Source organism: Chlorocebus sabaeus, chromosome 11, assembly GCF_047675955.1.
Source record: "Chlorocebus sabaeus isolate Y175 chromosome 11, mChlSab1.0.hap1, whole genome shotgun sequence".
NCBI classification, from domain to species: domain Eukaryota; kingdom Metazoa; phylum Chordata; class Mammalia; order Primates; family Cercopithecidae; genus Chlorocebus; species Chlorocebus sabaeus.
In genome coordinates this window covers 110,359,433-110,382,546 of record NC_132914.1, presented here as the reverse complement: position 1 = coordinate 110,382,546, position 23,114 = coordinate 110,359,433, and the positions used below count along the sequence as shown (strand labels likewise).

The following is a 23,114-nucleotide window of genomic DNA, read 5'->3' as shown; positions in this document are numbered from 1 at the left end:
GCCTGACCTGTTCTGATTCCCACTGGAAGCCACTGGAAGAGGAAGATAACCTCAGGGGCCATGGAGAGTTTGTTGGTTGGTTTTGTACTCTTTTCCTTAATTTGAAGTAGTCTTCTCTGAACAGAAAACAGAGGGTGAATCGGTACGTTCTATGTCAGAGAGAGCAGGGGCAGCCTACTGACCAGATTTCACTCAGCTGGCTACTTTGAAGACATGTATGAATTGGTTGCCACTATTTACGAATCAAAAGACTTTTGATTAAAAATATAGGTTCTAATTTCTTTTGAAAAACTGGCAAATGTGCTAGCAATCAGCCTGTGATCCTATACGACAGCGATTAGCCAGAGTAAGTCACAGTGTCCCTTCAGAGAGTGCACACGGTCCCCAGCATGCCCATGGCCCGGCAGGCCACGTGGTGGCCCAGCTCTCAGATTTTATGCTACGACCTTATACCTCCTCTGAGTCACAGCCTCATGACTGGGGTAGGGAAAGAACTGCACTTTTTACAAGGAGATAAATATCTCCAACAAAAAGTAAACAAGGCGTAACGGGTATCCGGTACAAAAGGCAACACAAGCACCAGTGGCTCCAATTTGGATATCTGGCTCAGTCCAGGGACTTCTACCAGGTAGGTCCGGATATAGGGTCACGTGCCACTGGGAGTCAACAACCTCAAGGGGTCACTGCCCTCAGCAAGCCCACCTGGCCTTGGGAGTTTACCTTCATGCCCCACTCCAAACTCCTCCTCCTCATCCTTCCTCTCCCAGGCCCAAATCTTGACTCCTGAGAACTCCCATTTTCCACCCAAATTTTCTTGTTCTAACCACCATGATGGAAAAAGCAACCAAATGTCTCTATGCAGAGAAGAATCGGGGAAAGGCGTGCACTGGGGAAAAGCCTAGTTTCCGCAGATGGTGAGAGCGTGGCTGTCCTCTGTAGTGTGGTGTTCACTTCCCCTGTCTCGGAGCTTCTCTGGGATGATCCAACACAGCTTCACAATGAAACACCATCAGTTGTGCTATTTTTACAATATGAAAGGGAGCTCCAGGTATGGAACTCCATTTAGAATAATTGCCTTGGAGGAAATAAAAGTTTAATTTAAAAAAAGGATAAAGATAGAAACCAACTTCCTTTTGGGAAAGAAAGAGATTCAGCCTAAAATGCTACCTCTTCCACAGAGCTCTACCTCACGGTGGGGGGCATATTAGGTAAGAGACTAGTTCTGGAGTCAGTAGACATGGGTTCCAAGGAAGTCAAAGTGGCTTCGTGACCTTGGGTAAGTTTCAACCTCTGAGAGCCTCCGTTTCCTCTTCTCTATGATGATATTGAAAGTAACGGCCTCCCAAATCTGCTGTGAGGGAGGACCAAATGATAGACAGCAGCACAAAAGTGCTTTGGGGCTGGGCGCAGTGGCTCACGTCTGTAATCCCAGCACTTTGGGAAGTCGAGGCAGGCAGATCACAAGGTCAGGAGATCGAGACCATCCTGGCTAACATGGTGAAACCCCGTCTCTACCAAAAAAAATACAAAAATTTAGCCACGTGTGGTGGCGGGCACCTGTAGTCCCAGCTACTCAGGAGGCTGAGACAGGAGAATGGCATGAACCCAGGAAGCGGAGCTGGTAGTGAGCCGAGACTGCGCCACTGCACTCCAGCCTGGGTGACAGAGCGAGACTCCATCTCAAAACGAAAACAAAAACAAAAACAAGTGCTTTGGATACCGCCTGACACACGGCAAGGGCTCAACACCCACAGGCCATGATTATGACTGCACATACTCTGACCCAGGCACATACCCTCCCCAGGCATACCTGCCTGTGGGGAGAAGGGTGACAGTCAGAGGATGCCTGAACCAGAGGATTCACTCCAGCCAAGGGCAAGACTGGAGAGCTGCCCGGGGCTCCTGGAGCAGGAAGGCAGCATGGGGGCCGTTTCAAGACTGATGTCACTCCAGGTTTGTTCCTGGGCTACCTTGCTGTCATTTGAAACCTCCCTGCAGAGGGCACTGCAACCAGATGCCCCCAGCGGCACGCTGCTGTGAGCCATCCAAGCCCTCCCATATTCCCTCCCCAATGGGGAAGCTGAGAAGTTCACGGTTCTGGCTCATGAAGCGCTCTCAGAGCAAACATGAACTCAGCCCTCCCCAAGGCGAGCGGGGAGGAGCGTGGCAGGTGCTCCAGCCTGCATCCAGCTGCCACGACTGCCATTTAGAGCGGCAGCGTCTTATGTGCGGGGAAAGGGGGACGGGAAGAGACGGCATCTCATGGCAGGGGGCCTAAGGCAACAGACAGGATCCCTCCAATGAAGAAGCGGAGGGCTGAGGAAGTGAAAGCTCCAAGGCTCGGCTGCAAGGTTCCTGCCCAGCATGCTGGATGCTTACTCATTTTAATTGGTGCCACTGCTGGTCTGGTGACACCCAGCGCTCTGCCTTGGCGAGGCCCTGTAAAAGCCAGGGGAATGACTCCAGCAGAGCCAAATGCCCAAGCTCGGTGGGAGCCTGTGAAAATCAAATTGCTGCTTGGTCTCCAGCTGCTACATGGAGGCGTCCCAGCTCGGCAGGGGCCACCTGCTGTGCCAGGAGTGAGGCAAGAAGGATCTGAATCATGGCCTGGGTTCAGGACCTATGCTCATGGAGGATATTCCAAGAAAGCCCAGTCTCTGGCATGATAACGCCTATGACCAGCTGAGCACTGACCATGTGATCACAATGATCTCACTCAATCCCTCGCAACGACTCTACTGGTGGATGCCATCATGGTCACATTCTACAGATGAGCAGGCTGAGGCTTGGAGCAGCTAAGCACTATACTCAGCTCAACCACTCCATCCACCATGGTATCACAAGTGACAAAAGCTGTGCAAGCCCCTTGGGCTTCTTCACTCTTTGGCAAGTATGCTGGGGCCATCTGGTCAGAGGCAGAGCCACAGCACAGATATCAGTGACAGAGTGCATGCCTCGGGGTGGATTATCCTCTGGTGCCAGCCGGTGAGGATCTCTCCCAGCTCCTCCTAGTTACAGCGGCCCTGAAGCCAATAGCTCTGGCCCACCTTGATTGAGCCTGGTGCCAACTCGCCCTGGTTGCATGAAGACCCTGAAAAGGGGACCAGGGTGCAACATGGGGGCCCCTGCCAGGGGGCAGGGATCCTCCACATTGCTGAGGTTGCACTGGGTCTTAGTGAACTCCTGATGGTGTGCCAGGCATTGACGTGAAGAAGGGAGAGGGTAGGCTTTCTGCGCTGTGACCTTGGGCCTTAGCTGCAGGACCTGTCACCTGAAAACCATAAACAACCTGGTACCAAAGCAGAGACCGAGCATCCTGCTCAGACCTCAGCCAGCCCCACCGAGCCCAATCCTTCCCTCACTCAGAAAAGGCACATGGTCCAGCCCATCTTAGGCAGCGGTTGGCTTTAAAGGCAGGGAGAAGGCAGAGCTGAGTCTGACCACAGGTACCCTGGGAAATTCCTTGGACTGCCCACTACGTTCAGACTCGTCCTGATTCCCTGAATATGGTGGGTGAGACCACCGCCTGCTACACGGTGTGGACTGTGGTCTGTCTCTAAACCGCTCTAACAGTGGCCCCGCTGACTGTTTTCAAGGTTATTCCTAGTTTCCAGGCTTTAAATACCTCTGCTCATACCTGCCTCCTTTATCAACCTGACACCGTGCTGCCTGTGAGTCATTCATTAGCACTGCAGCAGCCACGCTTAGAGCCCAAAGATGTCTGAGTCTTGGATTAAATCCACAATTGCCCATATAAGGAGAAAAACCCAAACCCTCCAATTTCCTACAGGGATAAGGCCCTCACATAGGGTTAAAGGTCATAGGCAGCACAACCAGATTCCTCGGCCCCTGCCTCTGAAGAAGGGGTAGGAGTGTGATGGCCTGAACTGTGTCCCCCTCAAATTCATAGGCTGAAGTCCTAACCCCCAGTAGTTCAGAATGTGACTGTGTTTGGAGAAAGGGCCTTTAAAGGTGATTAAGGTAAAACAAGGTCATATGGATGAGCCCTAATTCAATAGGACCGGTGTCCTTATCAGAAGAGGACACACAGACTCAGGGACAATCACGTGGGGACACAGCAAGAAGGCAACCATTTGCAAGCCAAGGAAAGAGGCCTCGCAAGAAACCAAACCTGCTGACACCTTGGTCTTGGACTTCCAGCCTCCAGACCCATGAGAAATCAGATTTCTGTCATTTAAGCCACCAGTTCATGGTGTTTTGTTAGGGGTGCCCAAGCAGACATGGAGCGTGGAGGCACAGTGCTGAGAAGGTCTCAGCAGCTGCTAGGCCAAAACAAATGCCAGGCTTGATGGTGACTCAGCCTTAGAAAGCTTGCTTCGTTCCCAGTAGCCCATGCTCATGTCACTGCCAACTCCGAGGATGGCCTGCATCTGCATTCTGCCAACTCCTTAGTACTTCAAAGGTTTACAGCAACCAAAGACAAAGGTCAATGATGGCAGCCACCAGGACACTCAGCTGTGCTGAGAGCAATGGGACTCAAAGCAATGGTGAGAAGAGGCGGCAGGAGGGAGGCTGCCCACCTCTAACTCGGGTCCTCACACTGACTGCCATTCCCATGAGCTGCGAGGCCCCAGAAATCCAAGTACATTGATTCTGACCACGATTTGTTGAGTACCCACATACTGTGGGCATTGAGCTATGTGATACAAAGATAAATGGTCCAGGTATGGTGGCTCATGCCTGTAATCCCAGCGCTTTGGGAGGCCGAGGCGGGCAGATCACTCGAGGTCAGGAATTTGAGACCAGCCTGGCCAACATGGTGAAACCCTGTCTCTACTGAAAATACAAAAATTAGCTGGGCATGGTGACGCATGCCTGTAATCCCAGCTGCTGAGGTGGGAGGATCACTTGAACCTGGGAGGTGGAGGTTACAGTCAGCTGAGATGGTGCCACTGCACTCCAGCCTGGGCGACAGAGTGAGACTCCATCTCAAAAAAAAAAAAAAAAAAAAAAAGATGAATGGATTTCAGGGCCTAGTTGGTGATCAGATGGTTAAATGTGTAATTACTCCACCATAATCTACTTGTAATAATGGAAGCCTAATCAAGATACTGAAGCAGAAAAGGGTAGTGAGTAATTAGCTCTGTCAGGAAGGGGAAGTTCAGTGAAGGCTTCAAAGAGATGGTGTTATCAGCAGGATTTTCCAGACAGAACTAGAGGCCACGAGCAAACAAGAGGCTGAGAAAGGGATTCTAGACCGACTTGCCAGCAAGGTGGGGAGGTTTAAGAATGCACAGGGGATTCACCAAACTAAATGCAGTATGATGCTGTGGACTGAGGCAGGAAATGGGACCGGTCAAGCAAGAAGGCACTAGAACAGCAAGGCTTCATCTGCCAGCTGAAGAGCTTGCCCTCCCCAACACCCCCAGAGGGATGGGAAAGTCCCAGGAAGCTTTAAAACAGGGAAACCACCAGGGTGGGCTTGTGTTTTAGATGGACTCCTCAGGGTCGGATGCAGTGGTTCACGCCTATAATCCTAGCACTTTGGGAGGCCAAGGCAGGCAGATCACTTGAGGCCAGGAGTTCAAGACCAGCCTGGCCACCATGGTAAAACCCCCATCTCCACTAAAAATACAAAAAAAATTAGCCGGGCGTGGTGGCTGATGCCTGTAATCCCAGCTACTTGGGAGGCTGAGGCAGGAGAATTGCTTGAACCCGGGAGGCGGAGGTTGTAGTGAGCCGAGATTGTGCCACTGCACTCCAGCCTGGGTAGCAGAGCGAGACTCTGTCTCAAAAAAAAGGACTGAAGGACTGCTCCTCAGACAGCAGGGGCAGGGGGACACTGGGGTAGAAGGTCAAGGCCAAAATCCAAGCACAAAATAGCAAAGGCCTCCTACGCTAAGGCAGAGCAGGCTTCCTCTGAAATCTCTTGTTTACTTGCACAGGTCCTACTCTTCTTCCCAGTCAAGCTTGGTGAATTATACCGAGTCACTGAGGTTTTAAAAAACAACCCAGTAAGAAGTTGAGAGAGGAAACTAAGATGCTAATGTGCTGTGCAGGAAACACAATGTCCCTGGACCCCAGCAGTTGGTTATACATTTCTTTATTCTTGAGAAACAAACCAAAGTAAGCCACTAACTTTGCCAAGATAAAAGCAGCCTCGCTAGTGGCCTAGCCAAGGGGCGTCTTATTGTGTCTCTGGCCTATTTCCTATTCATCAATGTTCAAAGCCTGATCTTGACACAGGACTGGGTTGCTCTCTTGTCACTTTCATCCCACAGGAAAGCTGGACACCCCACCATCGTATCAGGCATGTTGGAGGGACTTAAAAGTGACACTCATGATGACAGCCAGGACTCCCATTTAGAATCTTGAGCCTGGCTATTTCCAGACACAAGTCACACCCTTAGTAGGCCAACCACTCTCTCTCACTAGGAAGCATTCCTCTCTAAAGCTGCAACTGAGCCACAACCACTTTCATCCCTTTCCCCAAAGCACCTTCCACTGTGGTGTGGGAGGAAAGATCAGACAGGCTTTACTGCTTGCTAGCTGTGTGACCTTGGACAAGTTACTTAACCTCTCTGAGCCTGTCTCTTCCTTTGCAAAATACAGATAATAATAACAACCCTATATTGGGGTTATATGAGGAGACAATATAAATGCTAAAGGCCTGTATTCACCTTTTATTTTTTTGAGACAGGGTCTTGCTCTGTTGCCCAGGCTGGAATGCAGTGGTGCAGTCATAGCCCACTGCAACCTCGAATTCCTGGGTTCAAGCAATTCTCCCACCTCAGCCTCTTGATTAGCTGGGACTACAGGCATACACCACCATACCCGGCTAAGTTTTTAATTTTTTTGCACAGCAAGGTCTCGCTATGTTGCCCAGGTTGCTCTTGAACTCAAAATCACTGGGCTCAAGTGATCTTCCTGCCTTGGCCTCCCAAAGTGCTGGGATTAAAAGTGGGAGCCACCACGCCTGGCCTGCACTCACATTTATTAAGGGTGGTGAAGAAAAAAGGAGAGGGAGGAGCAGCTGAAGAAATAAAGGAAGGAAGAGGAGAAGGGGAAGGAAATTCTGGAATCAGATGATGCTGGTTCAAATCTCTGCTCAACCATTTCCTGGCTGTATGACTTCAGACAAGTTACTTGACCTTTCTGACCCAAAGTTTCCTCCTCTATAAAATAGAGAAAATACTGCCTAGCCTTGCAAAGGGATTTCAGAAAGCAAACAGACAGTCTGAAATCGGAACCACTGCTTTCTCATCCCTGAGTGGCACTTGGGGAAGAATCAGGTTTATGTTCAAATCCTCCTGGGCAGCCCAGCTCTGCCACCCTAGATGAGGGTGAACACAGTGAAGCAAAGAGAAGCCTGTTTCTAGGCAGCCAGGGCTCCCCACCACACTCACAACACTGGAAACACTGCTCTCCTTCATCAGTTCCCAGGGGAGGCCACCGAACTCCCTGCAACTCAACGAATTCTCCCCGGACAAAGGAGACGGGAGAGCCTGGCTCGTCTCTCCTTGGCCCCAAACATCTCTGTCTGGCTGGGGAGCACTGGCAGATGGTGGAACATCCATTTGCTAAGCAGACTCTAAAGCACTGTTTCCCAACGTCTTAGGACCCTCCAGAAAAGGCGAGTTATTTTAAGCCTCTCCTGAGCCCAAGGCCTGAGCAACTGAAACAAATGGCTTCGGGATGAAAACCAGAAAGGTTTTCAAGGCCTCTCATTCTGCCAGAAACACATTTAAAATTAAAAAAATTTAAAGCTCCTTGCCGCACTTGGGTTCACTTTGTGCTAGGCTTTGGTTCAGAGGAAGACAAAGCAAAACCCCAAGCCCTCAAATCAATAGATCATGACAAAACACTCGCCCTCTTCCCCGCTGTCCTGGGCAAGGGGGGACTGAGATGGAGCAAAGAGATATGGGCAGTGCTGCTTTCCTGCCAACGGTTTCAGATGAGGACAGACGGAGGCTGGTGTTGAAATCTGTTTCTTTTTTTTAACAAGGAATGGGGCAGGGAAGGCAGCCAAAGCAGGTTGGCCTGAGGTCCCCGCCAAGCATCCACAGGCAGGCCAAGGTACCTCAGGTGCAAGGCAGAAAGGTGGATAAGGGAATGAGAGCATGAAGAAGGGCAGCTAGGCCCCCAGAAACACTGCCAAGCTGGGGGTGTGGAAGGAGAAACCCACAGTCTCCCAAGGAGTAGTTTCTGTATCAGAACTTGGGGCTCAAACGTGGGGCCAGGCAACAAGTTACACACCCCAACTATCAGACTACAAAGCGCTTATCACCTCTCAGTCTCTGAAACAGAAAAGCTGGGTTCCCCGCAGCCCAACCCACCATCTTACTTTTACTAGGTAGCTCTTCCCGGCCCAGGCCGTTGGAGGGAGCCAGTGGGGCACTGCCACCCTCATCCAAGGTCAGGATGAGTGGCACGTCGTCATCCAAACTCACAGCCATGTTCTCTTCTCCTGTGGCCCTCAGGATATGATGTCCAGGGCTTGAAATAGTCTCTGGTTTGAGCTCCCTTTCAAAGCCACTGGGCCAGGGGTGCTGCTCAGAAATTCCTCCATTAGAGGCATCATCTAGGGTTTGGGAATTAAAAAAACAAAAGATAATTATTAAAATACAGCCATGACTGATTAATCTATTCTGAAATTAGATAGTGGTGATGGTTGCACAACCTCGTGAATAAAAACCACTCAAGTATACTCTTTAAAATGGTAAATTAGGGTCAGGCGCAGTGGCTCACACCTATAATCCCAGCACTCTGGGAGGCCAAGGTGGGTGGATCACTTGAGCCAGGAATTCGAGACCAGCCTGGCCAACACAGCAAAACCCTGTCTCTACTAAAAATACAGAAAATTAGCTGGGGGTTGGTGGTGGGTGCCTGTAATCCCAGGTACTCGGGAAACTGAGGCATGAGAATTGCTTAAACTCGGGAGGTGGAAGCTGCAGTGAGCAGAGATTGTGCCACTGTACTCCAGCTTAAGTGACAGAGGCCCTGTCTCAAAACAAATAATAAAATGGTAAATTATATCTCAATTAAATAAAATGGTAAATTATATCTTAATTTAAAAAATAATAATAAAACGGTAAATTATATCTCAATTAAAAAAAAATTGGCCAGTGGGGTGGCTCAAATCTGTAACCCCAGCATTTTGGAAGGCTGTGGTGGGAAGATCAATTAAGGCCAGGAATTTGAGACCAGCCTGGGTAATACAGTAAGACCCTGTCTCTATAAAAAAAAAAATAATAAAAAAAAAAGCCAGTTGGGTAAGCATACGCACAGAAAAAATAAATATTTAAAATACAAAAATAAATAAATAAATAAATAAAATTAGCTGGGCAGATGGCATGCACCTGTAGTCCCAGCTACTCAGGAGGCTCACTTGAGCCCAGGAGTTCAAGGCTACAGTGAGCTACAACTGCACCATTGCACTCTGGCTTGGGCAACAGAGCGAGACCCTGTCTCTTAAAAAGTAAAAGAATTAGGCCGGCTGCGGTGGCTGACACCTGTAATCCCAGCACTTTGGGAGGCCGAGGCGGGTGGATCACTTGAGGTTAGGAGTTCGAGACCAGCCTGGTCAACATGGTGAAAATCCATCTCTACTAAAAATACGAAAATTAGCTGGGCGGGGTGGTGCGTGCCTGTAATCCCAGCTACTCAGGAAGCTGAGGCAGGAGAATTGCTTGAACCCAAAAGGCGGAGGTTGCAGTGAGCCGAGATCAAGCCACTGTAGTCCAGCCTGGGCGACAGGGTGAGACTCTGTCTCAAAAAAAAAAAAATAAATAAATAAATAAATTTTAAAAAATAGAATAAAAGAACTATTACAGTATAATAGCCTTAAAATACGGAGGGGGGAACCCTGCAAGAACAAATACTGAAAAGTTAAAGGTAATTCTGTCTGGAGAGTGAGATTAAGGCTAATATGTTCTACCTCCACTTCTCTTTACATTTACTTGTAAGTTTTGTAAAGACTTTAAAGAAAAAAATAGGCTGGGCACAGTAGCTCCCACTTGTAATCCCAGCACTTTGGGAGGTCAAGGTGGGAGAACTGCTTGAGCCTAGCAGTTCAAGACCAGCCTGGGCAAGGTAGCAAGACTCCATCTCTACAAAATAAAAAATTTAAATTAGCTGAGCATGATGACATACGCCTTTAGGCCTAGCTACTTGGGAGGCTGAGGTGGCGGAAACACTTGAGCCCAGGAGTTGGAGGTTATAGTGAGCTATGATCACACCACTGCAATCTAGCCTGGGCAACAGAATAAGACCCCGTCTCTAAAAAATAAAATAAAATAAAATAAAAGGCCGGGTGCGGTGGCTTACGTCTGTAATCCCAGCACTTTGGGAGGCAGAGATGGGTGGTTCACTTGAGGTCAGGAGTTCAAGACCAGCCTGGCCAAAATGGAGAAACCCTGTCTCTACTAAAGATACAAAAATTAGCTGGGTGTGGTGGGATGCGTCTATAATCCCAGCTATTCTGTAGGCTGAGGCAGGAGAATCACTTGAACCCGGGAGGCAGGGGTTGCAGTGAGCTGAGATGGTGCCACTGTACTGCAGCTTGGGCAACAGAGTCAGACTCCATCTCAGATAAATAAATAATAAAATAAAATAAAATAAAATGACAAAAAATACAACCATTAAAATAATAGTTAATACTCGCCTGGGCGCGGTGGCTCGCTCCTGTAATCCCAGCACTTTGGGAGGCCGAGGCGGGCGGATCACGAGGTCAGGAGATCCAGACCATCCTGGCTAACACGATGAAACCCCGTCTCTACTAAAAATACAAAAAATTAGCCGGGCATAGTGGCGGGCGCCTGTAGTCCCAGCTACAGGACTCAGCTCTAGTCCCAGCTGAGGCAGAAGAATGGCGTTAACCCGGGAGGCGGAGCTTGCAGTGAGCCCAGATCGCCACAGCACTCCAGCCTGGGCGACAGAGTGAGACTCCGTCTCAAAAAAATACTACTAATAATAATAGTTAATACTTAATGAGTGCTTACTATGTACGAGGGACCCTACTAGCACTTCATAAGTAAAAGTTAACTGAAAATTTTTTATAGCCCCATGAGATAGGCAGGCCTATTATCCCCCCATTACAGGATGGGGGTGGTGGGTACTTCAGGCACAGAGAGATTACGTATCCTGCCCAAGGACCCACAGCTAAAAAAAAGCCAAGCTTTCAACTATGGTGTGACTCCAAACCTGTATTCCTAGCCATTACACTATAATTCCTCGAAGTCTGGGCCATGCATTTAGGCAGCATCTAGCTCCAATCACCAATATGTACTTGCCCATATATACAGATTTAAAACACATCTTTCACTTCAGCTTTACCACGCAGCCTCTCAGGAACAGTTAGAAACATACTTCTAAAATGTGTCATTTTTATACCATTTTTATATAGGAGTTGTTCTCTTACCTTTAGGTGTCCCAGGAAGGGGAAAAGAGTATTTTTTTTTAACTGATGAGTATTTTTTAATACAGTAAAAATGCTCATACTTAACTCTCAATTTAAAACACTCAGAGCAGCTGGGTGCAGTGGCTCATGCCTGTGATCCCAGCACTTTGAGAGGCCGAGGCAGGTGGATCACTTGAGGTCAGGAATTCGAGACCAGCCTGGCCAACATGGTGAAACCTGGTCTCTACTAAAAATATAAAAAATAGCCAGTTGGGGTGGCTCATGCCTGTAATCCCAGCTGCTGGGGAGCCTGAGACAGGAGAATCACTTGAACCCAGGAGGCAGAGGCTGCAGTGAGCTGAGATCATGCCACTGCACTCCAGTCTGGGCGACAGAGCGAGAATTCATCTCAAAAAATAAATAAACTAAAAATTTAAAAATAACTAAATAAGTAAAACACTCCAAGCTAACCTGTTACAGCTTCTATTTATGCACATTCCCGTTTCCGCTGAGACAGACCAAAAACACACAAAAAAAAACACTCAGCAGATCTGACTGCAGACCTTTGAACTTGCAAACAGCAGCAAGTTCCTTCCTCAAGCAGTGGGCTCTGGGATCAACCCATTTTGCCTCCTAACTGACCTAGTCAATGGCAACTGAGTGACTGACTTCTTCCTCGAGTCACTGGAACAACGCTGAGCAAATCCGCCTGCATCCACAGGGAACGATACAACTTTTTGAAACAAGGCAGCGAAAGTAAACACCGTTCTGCTTGCCGCTAAGCCGGTAGCTCTCTGCCCAGCACACTTCCTGTGAGATTTTTTTTTTAAGTTTCCTCCAGATCTGGGGATTTATTTTGCTTTTAAATCTCAGCAGTGGAGAGGCAGAAGAGGAAATCCCAGATGAGACACTACTATTTGGCAGTCTTAAGAATGATGGTTGTATTGTCGTTTTGGTTTAACTTTTTACCACAGACATTTTCAAACATACTCAAAAGTGCAGAGAATATATATGTGGACTTCCTTGTATCCATTACTCAGCTTTGACAATTATCTCCCATATTTACTTTGAAGGCAGGAGAATTTATTAACTCACAGAGAAGAGGTTTCTTAATGTTACCATTATCATAATGGCTAGTGGTTTCTATGTTTTAACTCACGGCTGTCCAACATTTTGGCTTCCCTGGGCCACGCTGGAAGAACTGTCGTGCGCCACACATAAAATATACTAACATTAATGATGGGCTAAAAAAAAAAAAAAAAAGGAGGCGGGGGGGGCGGTCCATGCATAATTTTCATGGTATCTGCCACCACAGATTAAAGTCCTCGCATTCAAACGCTTGGACACGGTTGTTTAACTGTTTAATACACGACTGCTTGCCTGCCTGTATTGTCTTTGCCCATTGGCTTTCAACTGGGGTGATTTTTGCCCCCACGGGGACATCAGGAATGTCTGGAGACATCTTTGTCACAACTTGGGAGTGAGGGGATTGCTGGTGAGTGGAGTCGGGGGATTATGTTGTTAATTGAGCTGCTGTTGAAAAATCCTATCTTAGCTAATATCCCCACTTTACGAATGAGGAAATTGAATCTTGGAGTGGTTAACTTGCCTCTTATAAGTTTCAACCCAGGTAGTCTGAATCAGGGAACCTTCCTGCTTAACCATGACCCTATATACACCTACGACTAGAACCAGTACCCTGTTTTGAATTCAAACACGTCATTTGTCCAGCGAGACAAAAATGAGGTCCAGAGAGGGGAAGAGACTTGCCCAAGGTCACACAGTGCAGGAGCGGGGCTAGAACCCGGGACTCCTGAGTCCTGGTCCAGTGTTCCCTCCACGGGCCTTGCTTCTGCCTCTACAGCGGACCCAAATGGCCAGCCCTGGGGAAAGGGCCTAGGGGAAGAGGGCCAGCTGCCATCCCGCTGTCCGCCCGGGTCAGGCTGTCCCGGGCACGAGACTCCTGCCGGGTCACCTGAGGGCGCCACGGAGAAGAGAGAGGGAGGGAGCAAGGAGGAGGCAGGAGCGCTGGCTCCAGCTCCGCGTGCTCCCAGCCCCTGGCTGGGCGCCCACGTGAGGGTCGCCCCAAGAAGTCGGGGGCGAGGAGACAGGGTGCAAAGCCCCGGCCCGGGCTGCACGGAGAGAAGCGCGGCGGAGACTTCCCCGCGCTCCCTCTGGACCCATTCAGCCCACCTCCCACACCAGAGTGTCGCGCCGCAACCCCTTACTCCGCGCCCTCTGACCCTGATCCCTGCCCTCTCCCTCTGGCCAAGTCCTCGCATCCCTCGGATTCTTACACGCGCCGCCCCGGCAACCCGGACCGCGCGCCGGGGTCCGCACCACGCAGCCCAGCCCGCCGGCGCCGCCGCCAAAACCCCGAGCCCGAAGCTGTTGCAGCCGCCGCAGCCGCTGCCACTTCAGCCACCGCCACCAGGGTAGCTGCGCCAGCTCTCGCATCCGCCGCCTACCGTCCTCTCAACCCCGCTGGCCCCGCCCCATTTCCCCTTCACAGCGTCCTACTGGCTAACTGGGCTACCATGATGAGCTCTGATTGGTCAATTCTCACGTCTTTCCGCAGGTCTCGCCCGCAGCCGAGGCAGTACTCCCTGCCCGCCTCCTTAAGAAGGGGCGGGACGAAGAATCCACGCCCCTTTCTCCTCCCATCTCCCCCGCCTTACTCGTTGAGTCCAACCCAGAGGGAGTCCCAAGTCTTTCCATTGGTGGAAGGTCAAAATGGAAGTGCTTCTGATTGGTCAGACTTCAGGAGGTGGGGACAATTGAGCGGAACAAGAAATTGAATGGTGAAAAGAAAGGTCAGTCAGACACAGAGTCCCGCCTTCTGAGATTGGCGGGTAACCTCGCAACGCTGGGACCGCGGCGGTAACTGTGGCTAGGGAAACGTGGAGCCGTCAGAGCGGGTGAGTAACCAGGTGGGAAAGGGTCGCGGATCGGGGGAGATGTGGAATGGGGTTCAGCCCGATGTCCTTTGGCTCCCTGAGAAATTGGTAGCCACCGCTGCGATCCCGTCTCAGCTTCAGGACCCCGTCCCTCAGCCTCTGCCTCAGTCTGGACCTCTCGCTCCACAGCCTGCAGGGAGCCGGCCTCCATTCTTCCCCTTCTACCTGCCCACTTCGTGGCCCCACTCCCTCATCCCTAAAACGACGAGGACACCAGTCAAGCAGAGTCACATCGTAGTTAACTTATTTCAAGTCAAACAGGGGAGCTGTGGGTGGGAGGGGGGTTTGTAAGTCCCCTCCCATTCCACCCAACGACCATACGTTCCTCGGTGAGCGGGCCATCTCACTTAAGTGTTTAAATTAGGTAGTTTTTATTTGTTTGTTCTTGTTGTTGTTGTTGTTGTTTTTGCCTAGCGCGGTGACTCACGCCTGTAATCCCAGTACTTTGGGAGGCCAAGGCGGGCAGATCACTTAAGGTCAGGAGTTCTAGACCAGCCTGGCCAATATAGTGAAACCTCATCTCTACTGAAAATACAAAAATTAGCTGGGCATGGTGGTGCACCTGTAATCTCAGCTATTCGGGAGGCTAAGGCACGAGAATCACTTGAACCCGGGAGACCGAGGTTGCAGTAAGCCAAGATCGCGCCATTGCACTCCATCCTTGGCAACAGAGCAGGACTCTGTCCCAAATAAATAAATAAATTAGGTAATTTTTATTATACCACTTTTGCCTTTGTCCTAACTTTGGAATTTATCTCCCATCTCCGTCCTTAAAATGTAATCTCTTTGTACCTACTGAAGATAGAGAGTTTCTTGTGATGATTAAATGAGGCTGAGGGCTGGGCACAGTGGCTCAACCTGCAATCCCAGCAATTTGGGAGGCCGAGCGGCGGATCACCTGAGGCCAGGAGTTTGAGACCAGCCTGGCCAACATGGTGAAACCCTGTCTCTACTAAAAATACAAAAATTAGCTGGGCATGGTGGTGCATGCCTGTGATCCCAGCTACTCGGGAGGCTGAGGTGAAAATAGGCCACAAAAACTTAGAAACTTAGAAACTTAGAGACTTAGAAACTTAGAGACTTAGAAACTTTAGACTTAGAAACTTAGAGACTTAGAGACTTAGAAACTTAAAAAGCTTAGAAAAGCCACACCAGGCCCTAAAGCACCCGCCCAATGACCAGGTGGCCATCTAAAGCACCTGCCCAACGTCCATGTGGCTATCCAAAACACCCATCCAAAATTCCCGGAACTCAAACAGAAAGACAAGTCCGAGAAATACCCCACGCGGGTTCAAACCAACTAATCAGAGTAAGACACCTTGCTCAGACCATAACCTGCTCCAATCATCTTGCGCCTCAAGCTTTGTGAGTTTCTGTGGTTTTTACCTTTATAAACTGTCTGTACTAGGCATTCGGGGTCCTGTGGCCAGCTTCGGACATAGGACCCTAGCGCGCTAGCAATAAATCTCTCCGCTGTGACTTCCGTGTCGAGTGGTCTCTCGTGACGACCCCTGCCCAGGAAGGAATCTAAAAACTAGGTTCCTACATTTGGTGCGTTGGCCGGGAATCGGGGTCGCCCGAGGACCCTCGACCCCTCCGGCAGAGACCCAATTGGCCCGGGCCACCGACTGATGACCGGACGAACGGACTCTGTCAGGTACTTTCGTTTCGCTCTGTCTGTCTTGCCGGCTAGCTCTGAGGAGTACTCCGTCTGAATAATCAAGTGGGGAAGGGGGACAGACGTGTCTGGTACCTTCCCCCTTGCGCCCCGGGGGACGCCCTGGCAGTTGTTGGGAGGAAAGCTGACGACTCTGTTGGCCTCCTCAAATCGGTAGGCAGGTCGCCCCTGCCGTCTGAATCTTTTGTAAACTTGTGGCGCCACTCTCCGGCCGCGCGGCTCCTCTGTGTTTGTTTGGTCACTGTGTATATTGTTGTCATTTCGTCCTTGTGTGTGCGTGACTTTCTGGACAAAACTATGAGACAGACACTAACAACTCCTTTAGCCTTGACTTTGACCCACTTCCCTGACGTCCGGGCGCGAGCCCGCGATCTCTCCGTGGAAGTCCGTAAAGGACGATGGCAAACTTTCTGTTCGTCTGAATGGCCAACCCTCCATGTTGGGTGGCCCCAAGACGGAACATTTGACCTCTCCATTATCTTACAGGTTAAAGCAAAAGTGATGAATCCTGGGCCACAAGGACACCAGGACCAAGTGGCCTATATAATCACCTGGGAAGATTTGGTCCGAAACCCCCCTTCCTGGGTGAAACCCTTCTTCCATTCCCCCTCCCCGTCCCAATCTACCCTCCTTGCCGTGGAAGCCCCAAAGAATCAGACTCCGGATCCTCCTAAGCCAGTCCTCCCTGATGGAACTCAGCAAGACCTCCTCCTTTTTGACCCTCCGCCTCCTCCTCCTCCTCACAACCCCCTCCTGAGGCCTCCACCTTACGCTTCACCCTCGTCCCTTACTCTATCCCCAATCCCTCCCACTACTCCCTCGGCCCCTACTCTTTCTCCAGCCCCCTCATTGGTCCCTTCCTCGACCTCGCCTCCCTCTCCAACCCCGCCCAAATTAACCCCTAGAACGCCGCCACCAACACCTCGTCTCCGCTTGCGGTGGACTGAAGACCCTCAGGCCTTAACCTCATTGATAGAATCCATTCTCCTCACCCACCAGCCTACCTGGGATGATTGTCAACAGCTTTTGCAGGTCCTTCTGACCACCGAAGAAAGGCAACGAGTCCTCCTGGAGGCCCGGAAAAATGTGCCGGGGCCAGGAGGCCTTCCAACCCAGCTCCCCAACGAAATAGACGAGGGATTTCCCCTCACCCGCCCGGACTGGGATTATGAGACAGCACCAGGTAGGGAGAGTCTCCGAATCTATCGCCAGGCTCTGTTGGCGGGTCTCAAGGGGGCAGGGAAACGCCCCACCAATTTGGCCAAGGTAAGGACCATAATTCAGGGAAAGGACGAAAACCCGGCAGCCTTTATGGAAAGACTTCTGGAAGGGTTCCGAATGTATACCCCATTTGATCCAGAGGCTCTAGAACATAAGGCTACCGTGGCCATGTCGTTCATAGACCAAGCAGCACCAGATATTAAAGGGAAACTCCAAAGATTAGATGGGATCCAGACCTATGGATTACAGGAATTAATCAGAGAGGCAGAAAAAGTATATAATAAAAGAGAAACTCCCGAGGAAAGGGAAGCCAGACTAGCGAAAGAACAGGAGGAACGAGAGGATCGGAGAGATAAAAAGAGAGATAAGTATTTAACAAAAATCCTGGCGGCAGTAGTAACAGAGAAAGGGCCAGGGAGACAGGGGGAGAAGCGGAGGCGGCCAAAAGTAGACAAGGACCAGTGCGCCTACTGCAAAGAACGAGGGCATTGGATCAAGGACTGCCCCAAGCGTCCTGGGGACCAGAAAAAACCTGCCCCTGTCCTCACCTTAGGTGAGGACAGCGAATAGGGGTGTCAAGGCTCTGGAGCCCCCCCCGAGCCCCGGTTAACTCTCTCTGTAGGGGGGTACCCCACCACCTTCCTGGTGGACACAGGGGCCCAGCATTCGGTGTTGACAAAGGCAAACAGGCCCCTGTCTTCTCGTACTTCTTGGGTTCAAGGGGCAACAGGGGGAAAACTGCACAAGTGGACCAACCACCGGACAGTTAATCTTGGACAAGGAATGGTAACACATTCCTTCTTGGTGGTGCCCGAATGCCCATACCCCCTTCTAGGGAGAGATCTTTTGACCGAGCTCGGAGCTCAAATTCACTTCTCTGAGGAAGGGGCCCAAGTGTTAGACCAAGACGGCCAGCCCATCCAAATTTTAACTGTGTCTCTACGAGACGAACACCGGCTTTTTGATGCTCCGGTCGTCACTGGCCTCCCAGATGTCTGGCTACGAGATTTTCCCCAAGCTTGGGCAGAAACGGGAGGACTCGGGCTAGCCAAGTGTCAAGCCCCAATTATAATTGATCTAAAGCCCACGGCGGTGCCTGTGTCTATCAAACAATACCCCATGAGCCAAGAGGCTCATATGGGTATTCAGCAGCACATTATCAAATTTCTAGAACTTGGAGTTTTGCGACCTTGTCGCTCACCCTGGAATACTCCTCTTCTGCCAGTAAAAAAGCCTGGTACCCAGGATTATAGGCCCGTCCAAGATTTGAGAGAAATTAACAAAAGAACTATGGATATCCATCCCACGGTCCCCAATCCTTACAACTTGCTCAGTACCTTAAAACCAGACTACAGCTGGTATACAGTACTGGACTTAAAAGATGCCTTCTTTTGTTTACCCCTGGCCCTCCAAAGCCAGGAACTCTTTGCCTTTGAGTGGAAAGACCCTGAGAGAGGAATCTCAGGCCAATTGACCTGGACCCGACTTCCCCAAGGGTTCAAGAACTCTCCCACTCTCTTCGATGAGGCTCTCCACCGGGACCTAACCGACTTCCGGACCCAGCATCCAGAAGTGACCTTGCTCCAGTATGTAGATGACCTCCTCCTGGCGGCCCCCACAAAGGAAGCCTGCATGCAAGGTACTAGGCATCTACTCCAGGAACTGGGTGAAAAAGGATACCGGGCATCCGCCAAGAAGGCACAAATTTGTCAGACCAAGTTAACCTACCTGGGGTACATACTGAGTGAGGGAAAAAGGTGGCTCACCCCTGGGCGCATAGAGACTGTGGCTCGCATTCCACTGCCCCAGAATCCCAGAGAGGTGCGTGAATTCCTGGGAACTGCTGGGTTCTGTCGCTTGTGGATACCCGGTTTCGCTGAACTGGCCGCCCCCCTTTATACCCTCACCAAGGGAAGCACCCCTTTTACCTGGCAAGAGAAACATCAGTTGGCTTTTGAGACTCTAAAGAAAGCACTCCTCTCTGCCCCAGCCCTTGGGTTACCGGATACCTCAAAACCTTTCACCCTCTTCTTAGATGAGAGGCAAGGAATTGCCAAAGGAGTCCTGACCCAAAAATTGGGGCCTTGGAAAAGACCGGTAGCGTATCTATCTAAAAAGCTGGACCCTGTAGCAGCTGGATGGCCCCCGTGCCTCCGTATCATGGCAGCCACTGCTATGCTGGTCAAGGACTCTGCCAAATTAACCCTCGGGCAGCCACTAACTGTCATTACCCCACATGCTCTAGAGGCCATAGTGCGGCAGCCCCCGGACCGGTGGATCACCAACGCCCGCCTGACCCACTACCAAGCCCTCCTACTGGACCCAGACCGTGTCCAGTTTGGCCCTCCGGTCACCCTAAACCCTGCTACGCTGCTGCCGGTACCAGAAGACCAGCCAAGCCCACACGACTGTCGGCAGGTATTGGCAGAAACTCACGGAACGCGAGAAGACCTTAAGGACCAAGAACTTCGAGATGCGGACCACACTTGGTACACAGACGGCAGCAGCTATCTTGACTCAGGTACCCGGAGGGCGGGAGCGGCAGTGGTAGATGGCCACACCACCATTTGGGCACAGTCACTGCCCCCTGGCACGTCTGCACAAAAGGCTGAGTTAATAGCACTAACAAAGGCCCTAGAGCTATCGAAGGGGAAAAGGGCTAATATTTATACTGACAGTCGGTATGCCTTTGCAACGGCCCATACCCACGGGAGTATTTATGAAAGAAGAGGGCTCCTAACATCAGAAGGGAAAGAAATCAAGAACAAAGCTGAAATAGTTGCCTTACTAAAAGCCCTCTTCCTCCCCCGAGAAGTGGCCATAATCCACTGTCCCGGGCATCAGAAAGGGCAGGATCCGGTCGCAGTTGGGAACAGACAGGCAGACCAAGTGGCCAGGCAGGCCGCCATGGCAGAAATACTAACCTTAGCCACAGAACCCAACGAAACCGACCAGATCACCATTGGACACACCTACACCTCAGAAGACCGGGAGGAAGCCAAAGCCATAGGAGCTATAGAAAACCTAGACACCAAAAACTGGGAAAAAGGAGGAAAAACAGTCCTCCCACAGCGGGAGGCCCTGGCTATGATCCAGCAGATGCACGCCTGGACACACTTGAGCAGCCGAAAACTAAAAATGTTACTTGAAAAGACTGACTTTCTAATCCCTAGGGCTAGTACTCTAATAGAACAGGTGACGTCTGCCTGTAAGGTCTGCCGGCAGGTAAACGCTGGGGCTACTCGAGTGCCAGCAGGAATACGAACCCGTGGCAGCCGCCCAGGGACTTATTGGGAAGTGGACTTCACTGAAGTAAAACCTCACTATGCGGGGTATAAGTACTTACTGGTGTTTGTAGATACCTTTTCAGGATGGGTAGAAGCCTACCCCACCCGACAAGAAACGGCACACATAGTAGCCAAAAAGATTCTAGAAGAAATCTTTCCTAGGTTTGGACTTCCCAAGGTAATTGGGTCAGACAACGGGCCGGCCTTCGTTTCCCAGGTAAGTCAGGGGCTAGCCAGGATACTGGGGATTAATTGGAAATTGCATTGTGCTTATAGACCCCAGAGCTCAGGACAGGTAGAGAGAATGAATAGAACAATAAAAGAGACCCTTACTAAATTGACCTTAGAGACTGGCTTAAAAGATTGGAGACGCCTCCTATCGCTAGCTCTATTAAGAGCCCGAAATACGCCTAACTGCTTTGGGCTCACTCCATATGAAATCCTCTACGGAGGACCTCCCCCTTTGTCAACCCTGCTTGACTCCTTTTCTCCCTCCAACTCTAAGACTGACCTGCAGGCCCGGCTAAAAGGACTACAAGCAGTACAGGCCCAAATCTGGGCCCCCTTGGCAGAACTGTACCGGCCAGGACATTCGCAGACCGGCCACCCTTTCCAGGTGGGGGACTCCGTCTACGTTAGACGACACCGTTCTCAAGGACTGGAGCCTTGGTGGAAAGGACCCTACATTGTTCTCCTAACCACACCCACAGCCATAAAGGTTGACGGAATCGCCACTTGGATCCACGCATCCCACGCCAAGGCTGCTCCAGAGACGCCCGGACCACCTGGGACATGGAGACTCCGTCGCTCCGAGGACCCCCTCAAGATAAGACTCTCTCGTACCTAACCCTTTGCTTACTACTAGCCCTCCTTCCCCGCGTCGCTGACACCAGAAACCCCCACCAACCTTTCAACCTAACCTGGAGAGTAACTAATTTTAATACCCATGAAGTTCTTAATGAAACCTCACATGTAGCCCCAGTAGGTACGTGGTTCCCGGATTTGTACTTCAACCTAGATAAAATAGCTTTAACAGGGGACCAATATCCTAGAAGACCAAATCGGTTTACTGGACCCACCGGGACCCTATTAGGCACCCATATCAGCAGTGACACCCTAGAAGACAGAGAAAAAGCTAGGAGGGTGTCAATCAGCCGAAACGGGTTTTATGCCTGCCCCGGATTCCGCACCGGAAATATGGCAACCACCTGTGGAGGATATACCCACCTCTATTGCTATAGTTGGTCTTGTGTAACTACTAATGATGGAGAATGGAAATGGGCCACAAAACCCTGGTACATAACCATGTCCTATGTCCAGCCCTGTACCAGAACTCGGTATTCGGCCCATTGCAATTTAATCCGCATCAAATTTGAAGATGCAGCAAAGTTTGATACCCGCTGGACATCAGGGTTAATATGGGGCCTGTATTTATACCAAAAGCCATTGTTTGGGGTCCCTATCAGAATTCAGCTAATAGTAAGCCCCATCGAAGCCCCTGTCGCAATAGGGCCGAACCAGGTTTTATTAAAAGCCCCTCAGCTGGCCGGGCGCGGTGGCTCAAGCCTGTAATCCCAGCACTTTGGGAGGCCGAGACGGGCGGATCACGAGGTCAGGAGATCAAGACCATCCCGGCTAACACGGTGAAACCCCGTCTCTACTAAAAATACAAAAAACTAGCCGGGCGAGGTGGCGGGCGCCTGTAGTCCCAGCTACTCGGGAGGCTGAGGCAGGAGAATGGCGTAAACCCGGGAGGCGGAGCTTGCAGTGAGCTGAGATCCGGCCACTGCACTCCAGCCTGGGCGACAGAGCGAGACTCCGTCTCAAAAAAAAAAAAAAAAGCCCCTCAGCCTCCTCAGAGCCCTCAGCCGGAGGCCCCTCAGGGCCCTCAGCCAAAGGCCCCTCAAGGCACTACTCTGCCCGTGAGTTCTCCGGGCTTAGGTGACAGGCTCCTTAATCTCATAAAGGGCTCTTACTTTGCCTTGAACCAGACAAACCCAGAATCCACCTCCTCTTGCTGGTTATGCCTAGCTACAGGCCCCCTTTATTATGAGGGCATTGCCTCCACTAATAATTTCACCAACTCCACTAATCCAACTGGATGTGTATGGGAACAGCATAAAAAACTGACCCTGGCTGAGGTTTCCGGGACAGGAACCTGTATAGGCCAAGTGCCCACTAGCCATCAGCATCTCTGTGACCAGACCCTGACAGTGCCTAGTTCCAATCACTATTTGGTCCCTTCCGGGACAGACTGGTGGGCTTGCAACACTGGACTCACTCCCTGTGTATCCACAGCAGCGTTTAACCACAGCACAGACTACTGCGTGTTAGTACAGGTTGTTCCCCGGGTATACTATCACTCTGGAGACTCCTTTGACCTCCGGTATGAACAGAAAGCTTATAGTAGACCCAAAAGGGAACCTGTCTCACTCACCCTCGCTGTAATGCTAGGAGTGGGGGTAGCAGCCGGGGTTGGGACCGGAACAGCAGCCTTAGTACGTGGTAGCTACCATCTGCAACAACTTAGGACAGCCATGGATGAGGACCTTAGAGCCATAGAACACTCTATTTCAAAACTTGAAGAATCTCTAACCTCTCTGTCTGAGGTT

The 23,114-nt window shown here is 50.7% G+C and overlaps 2 protein-coding genes across 6 annotated transcripts in view; one reads left to right on the top strand and one right to left on the bottom strand.

Moving 5' to 3' along the window:
* Positions 1 to 13,830, bottom strand: part of TPCN1 (two pore segment channel 1) — a 76,504-nt gene extending 62,674 nt beyond the window's left edge. Inside the window, exons 1-3 of one of the 5 annotated variants that reach the window (XM_073021136.1) lie at positions 13,657 to 13,761; positions 10,625 to 10,735; positions 8,306 to 8,542 (exon numbers count right to left, since the gene is read on the bottom strand). In XM_073021136.1, the coding sequence (XP_072877237.1) occupies positions 8,306 to 8,417 (112 nt within the window). In that variant the 5' untranslated portion in view covers positions 8,418 to 8,542; positions 10,625 to 10,735; positions 13,657 to 13,761. Of the gene's footprint in view, positions 1 to 8,305; positions 8,543 to 10,624; positions 10,739 to 13,656 lie in introns of all 5 variants that reach the window. The other 4 variants (XM_073021135.1, XR_012094595.1, XR_012094596.1 and 1 more) reach the window with 4 other exon arrangements.
* Positions 13,831 to 14,077: 247 nt separating this feature from the next.
* Positions 14,078 to 23,114, top strand: part of DRC10 (dynein regulatory complex subunit 10) — a 34,509-nt gene continuing 25,472 nt past the window's right edge. The window contains exon 1 of the mRNA XM_008004820.3: positions 14,078 to 14,277. The gene's annotated coding sequence lies outside the window, so the exon portion shown is untranslated. The remainder of the gene's footprint in view (positions 14,278 to 23,114) is intronic.